This window comes from Ammodytes marinus (assembly GCF_949987685.1).
Source record: "Ammodytes marinus genome assembly, chromosome: 18".
Lineage (NCBI taxonomy): Eukaryota > Metazoa > Chordata > Actinopteri > Uranoscopiformes > Ammodytidae > Ammodytes > Ammodytes marinus.
In genome coordinates, this window is record NC_137222.1 from 3,847,056 (window position 1) to 3,853,361 (window position 6,306).

Below are 6,306 nucleotides of genomic sequence, written 5' to 3' on the forward strand. Positions count from 1 at the left end.
AGCTGAGATTTGAGCCTAGATTACATACAAGGAAAAGAACAGAGAAAAATGCCTCAACAAAGACGAAAGAGTGAAAGAGAACAGGATGGACGTAGCAGGTATCACCTATCCAAACACACATTCATGCACCGATAGCAGCAGCTACCAGGCAGGGTGCAAGCTAACTATCCGGAGCAATTTATGCTTCAGTGTCTCTTTGCCCAGGGACACTTGGACATGTGGCGGGGAGACGGGGGATCGAACCACCGAAACTGCAACCCAGTGGACGACCGCTCTACCCACTTTGCCACAGCCGCCACAGGTGTGCTTGTGGTGATGATTTGTAGTCAAGTCAAAAGGGGAAATGGATGCATCCCACTAATGCCAAGTGTGTGTGTGTGTAAGTGTGTGTGTGTGTGTGTGTGTGTGTGTGTGTGTGTGTGTGTGTGTGTGTGTGTGTGTGTGTGTGTCCTGCATGTTAAATACACTTCCCATCACTAGATTCTCTTGTGGCTCGATGCAGGGGCACAAAGGGCAGATTGAAGAATCAGGAGTGTCTCTCAGTCTCTCCTCTTTCCCATTCAGTTAAAGATGATGTCGCTCCAAATAAAATAAGAGACTTTAGGGAGGTTGACAGCACTGTACTATCACTGAGTTGAATCCCCTGGGCTTGAATCACTTTTCCGTAAAAAAAATAGGTTGATTTTACCAGCACTGTAAAGAGAAGATAGCCCCCAGCCACCTGCAGCTGAGGTCAACTGAGGCTCAAACAACTAGAGCTGTCTACTTCCCCACCTAAAGGGGAGAGACACGGATAAGATATGAATGGAGGTCCTTGTTAATAGCATAGGAACTGCTTGACAAATACGTATATAGCCTATGTATAGATTTTTGAATACTTTTTTTTAACAAAGTTATTTTGAAATAGGCCTCTACCAAACAGTTGCCACATTAAAGGGGTTGTGGTAAAAATAGTAGAGTACACATATATATCTCACAGAAGTTCTTATCTCCAAGTTTGTTGCCTGTTGTTACTATATGGTAGTAAAACAATAAATAGGCCTACATAACCTATTTTGTTGACCTACATTTGACAAATAAATAACAAACTTATATATAGGGCCAATAAATATAGGGGTTGTATTAAAAAAGAAGAGCAGAAATATGATATATATATATTGCACATAGGAAATAGAAATATGAAGAAATAAAAATTTTAAATATTCTCTGCAAGTCTTATCCAGTATATAGCAGCTGTATCTTTGACCCTATGTCAACATACATTTGACAGAAATAAAGAAACTTGAACCTTACTATAGCCGGCCTACGCTTTTGGCAACATGAACTGCAATCCAAGCACTACATTTCCAAGAACTACTAAGTACACTAACTAGAAAGTACAACTGATCATTTATAAATAACAGAGCAACACAATAACACGTTTATTAGCATGTGTTTCTAGTAGCTCTTCTCCCAAACCACTCAGCCTATACACTATAGCCACATATAGTTTCATAATCAACAAAGAAGAAGCACCATATTAACAGCTAGATGACTCAATGTGAAACTAGCAAGGGAAACTAGACACACAAATGCATGCAGAGGTAGGCTACTTAAGTGCAATAGCCTACATGGCCCTAATAAAGTTATGGCCCGAGTTGTTTTCAGTTTAAATAACAGTGTCTGTTATGAAATAGCCTAAGTAGGCTAATAAAAGAAAATAACAACAAAGAGAGAGCTGTCAGTGAAGGTATAATTGAGGATGACACTTATAGTAGAACTTAGAAGGATATTGAAGACAGGCTTTTACTTTTCAACCTGCTACTTTATAGCCACGTCAAGCCGAGAGAGAAATGACCTTTTGGCAGTAGACTATAAACGCAATGTAGGCTAATAGTGACACGAGCACTGTAGCATTGTGTGTCTAAAAACACAACTGTCCAATACGGCATGAGGGTGATTTAGTCCACTTTTAAAAGCTTTTCTCTTCCTTACTAATGTTACTAAAAAAATCTGGCCTCTCACTGAAACTTCGTGACGGAAGAAAATTGTTACGCATACGGCGAAGGGAGCCTGTGACGGACAGCGGAAGCGACCAATAGGATTCATGGAACTGACCATAAACATTCCAAGTCGAACGTGAGCGAGCCAATCAGCTGGTGCGAGGGGCGGCTTCTTTAAAGGTTTCAAGTTAGATGGGTTTTTAAAAAAGAGGCCCCAAACCCCGGGGTTGCAAAATAATAAAAGCCGAGGAGAAACGAACGATGGCTGGGGAGGAGCTGCCTTGACCAGCGAGCAGAAGCAGTCAGCACCGGACACGTACCGTCGCTACAGCGGCAGCGAGCAGAGCAAGCTACCGACTAGCCTACATTAGCTATGTGAATAATGTTTGATAAGTGGCTGACATGAGCATGATATGGTAGGGAACACAAGCAAGAGAATAATAAGGAATAGCGCCGGTGTGTAAACAGCGCGAATAAAAAGCACCACCTACCCAGAAACTCTCTAGGAAGTAAGGCGTTATCATCTTGTTTTATTCCTCTTCGCCGCAACTCTCAGATGTGCTGAAATGCAACTTTGTAGCGCGTAAAATCATCCGCCGTCTCTTGTTGTAGTCCTATACTGCCTTTCCTTTCCCCGTTTTCCTCCTCTCCCCTTTCTTCTCCCTCCCCACCTTACTGACTCCACCTCCACCCGGCTGCACTGAGGAGGCTATGCGCTATGGCTTTTCTACACGAAGACATTTGGACGTTTGTATTTGTTGTGTCGGGCGAAACAGCGCTACCAATGGCGGACGTTGATAAAACACCAAAGCAATGTACAGCAATGCTGCCTTCAGGTGCATGGCGTAAAATTATGTAGCCTACTCATGTTATGTCAGACTCATGTTAAGAGTGAACATGCTACAGAGACACATTCAAGTCAGAGGAATTAATTGTGAATTATATTAAACCTTATACATATATTGTTAAAATATTCTATCCATAAAGGTATTTGGCTTAAAAATGCCCTCCTTTTTTTCTACTCCAACACTAAAATCTAAAGCTGGAATCTGATAAAGCCAAATGTCAGGTGACCAGAATTTCAGCCACTGACTGAACTGATAGACAGTAGAGCTCTGAGGTCTTTACCAAAAAGACTTGACCGATGTGTTACTCAACATCCATATAGAGAAAATGTCCTACAACATTAAGAAAAATACAAGAAGACAAAGGCCCATAATAATGTAAACAATTTATTGGAGCAATGTACATATTCAAGCAATGGTAACCAGTCACATCCACTATATCATCTTACAAATATTACAAAATTACTACAGTACAATATAGATTCTTTGCATGATCCAAAATATTTGGTGGCCCCAAAAAGTATTACATTTTTTTTTAATTCAGCAGCTTATTAAAAAAAAAAATCAAACCATTACTATCAAAATTATGTTTTTGCTTTTTTTAAATTAGCAAAAAAGATGAAGGCAGATAGTCTAATCAAGTTCGAAGGCTAAATGAGAATACAGGAGTTCTTTGACTAGACATTCCTTAATATTGGTGGGTGCTTTATAAAGTACAAATTTTCAATAAAGCATCATAGAAAGTCAAACCGATTTTTGCAAACATTATGTTTGTAAAACTATGTTTATAAGTTGTCAACTTAGTTCATTGCCTGTTTATAGTTGGTGTTACCTGTTTCTTCTGATACAGTTTACCATAATATCTATTGCAAAACGCAAACCAAAAACCTTAAAGTATTTGCTCTCAAGGCATTGTGTACACATTACGCTATATATTTACCGTAGTCTGATAACAATCATTTTTTGACAAAAAGCACATTAAGTATATGTGCTAGTTACCATTTAATACCTCCCCTCCCCTCCCTGCCTTGCAATTGAAATCACATTTGACAGCTAGCAGTGTTGCACATATATAACATTTAAGTCAACACCCAACGGTTATCCATTTTTCAACACGAAAGGGTGAGAGGTTTTTAACTTATCTTTAGTTGTTGAGAGGAGATGCATAAAAAGGCGTACACATTGGGAAATGATGACAAATAACACTGGACACAGACAACCTGAGGTTAACACATATTCAAGTAGTGAAACACAACTACGATGTATAGCAGCAGTCGGGTCAGAAATACAGCACAGTAATGAGTAGGGGGATTGTTTCGCGTGTGTTTTTTTGGGACCTGCACTTTCAATGAAAAAATTAAAATAACAGGACCGTCTACACGACACACCCCATCGAAAAAGCCGTGATTACTCCATTTTTTTTTGTTGCATGCCAAAAACAGCTGGAATGTGACAGACAAAATTACCTCAAAAACACAAAACGATGTGGCACATACAAGTCCTTTGCCTCTGTATTCCATGATGCATCACATCCTGTATTCACCGATGTTTACTTCATAAATGTTAAATCTAAAGAGAAACTGTTATACATATTTGAAATAGTTAAAAGTTTTATATATAAGACACTAAACTACGTTCGCCATGTAATGACCCTTTCTGCATTAAAAGGTACTCTTTGCATCAGGTAAATACATTTCTAGCAGCAATACCTTTTTAAAAAAATTCTGTGTTAAAAACTGAGGTCATATTCTTCAGGGTTTTGGCTACATCATTCACTTCAAGCACTTTTGCTATTTTAAATTTTTAGGTTCATGTTATGTGCAATTGCAAAAAAAAAAAAAAAGGTTAAAATACTGCAGTTATTACTCTGGCCAGCAGAGGAAAAAAAATGACTGGCTGGGCATGAAAGACTAAAAAGAATAATACCAAAATTAAATCTTCCCCGTCTCTCCAAAAACCCATCATGGAATACATTAAGGCGTTTCTGTAACTCAAACACTTACACACTTATAAAATATAACAACCAGAGACGATAACATTGGTGTAGTTTCACAGTATTTTTTAAAACTATACATCCAGCTAAGGGGGGTGAACGTTTAGGGAGGACACTCCAGCAAGAAAAAATGTGAAGTCGGAAAAAGTCCCAGTGTTGCAATACATTAAATGGTTACTCTGTCGTTTTTGAACCATTGATTTTAACAGCCCTCCCTCCCTCCCTCCCTGCCTCCCTCCATCCCTCCCACAATCCCCTTCCCACGTTATGTTGGGGTGTGAGGGGCCACCAACATGCAATAGATGTAGGCATCCAAGTACCCCACGAAAAAACACAACCACCCAAAACATTACACAGTCATCCTCGAGATCATGCTTTTAGCACAGGAAGCCAAACACCCAATAAGAAAATAAAACTTAAGTACATTGAGAAATAAAACATATTAAACATTCATTCGATGGACTGCATGTTCGCCGACAGCCTAGCTCCTACTGTACGTGCTTTCGCTGCCTTCATTTTACCTTCTCCAAGCTCAGATCAATATAAAAAGGATTGTAAAGCATCTTCAACTTTTGCGATGCTTTTGCCCGATGAATGTCACGTCACAAGACCAAAAAAACTGAGACTCTGAAGATTTGTTTTTAGTTACACACATGTCCTAATGTGTGTGTGTAAAAAAACCCAGTCATGCTACATCATCACAGCTGATCGCCGTAACACTCCACTGGTAAGAGGAAAAAACCCAAAACATAAAAGTACTGTAAATAGATAAATCACAAGGTCAAAGAAGAAGAACCTTTTTTCACAGGGCGAAGAAGACAGCTGTCGAACGCGACGCACACATCACTACATGTTCCACGGCTTTTTTTCACAAATGATACAAAGCATGCTACCTATCCCCCCAGAAAAAAAACCTGCTCTTTTAAAAAGAAAAGCTTGTGCTCTTCGGTGACATAATTTGCCCTGCTAAAGAAAAAAAAAGAAAAAAACCTGATAACCATATGTTGTAGTAGGTGATAACTTATTCTTGGCGATATGCACCGTTATGAAATTATATATCCTCAAGAGTGGGATCCAATATGATGCGTTCTTCTTAGAATCATCTGCTACTTTTTAGCTTGACGCTAGAGAAAATACCTCACTCCACTACCACATGCCATTTACCTGTTTCTGGGGATCATGTTTTTGCACTATTTTTAATACGTGCCAACCCCCTCATCTAACCCATAATTAAAGAGGAGCATATGCTTTACAGAGGTTTTGCAAAGGTTTCCTCAATTTTTTTCTTACATTTCTTTTCAGTAGTTCAGGTAAAAATGAGATGTTTTTTTGGGAATAAATGGAGAGAAAAAAAAGGTGATCAATTTCATTATTTCTGATTTGAGACGTGATTACAAGAATATTCCTCCCATGATAAGGTTTTGGTATGCCAGTCCCTTTTTGCCCCCTTGCCTGTTGCACGGGGGCACTGAGCACTGCAGCTACC

General features: G+C 39.2%; 1 protein-coding gene across 2 annotated transcripts in view; it reads right to left on the bottom strand.

Moving 5' to 3' along the window:
- fcho2 (FCH and mu domain containing endocytic adaptor 2) overlaps positions 1–2,612 on the bottom strand; it is a 58,346-nt gene extending 55,734 nt beyond the window's left edge. For both annotated transcript variants that reach the window (XM_080047349.1, XM_080047348.1), the window contains exon 1: positions 2,474–2,612. In XM_080047349.1, coding sequence (XP_079903475.1) covers positions 2,474–2,506 — 33 coding nt within the window. In that variant the 5' untranslated portion in view covers positions 2,507–2,612. The remainder of the gene's footprint in view (positions 1–2,473) is intronic.
- Positions 2,613–6,306: the final 3,694 nt, after the last annotated feature.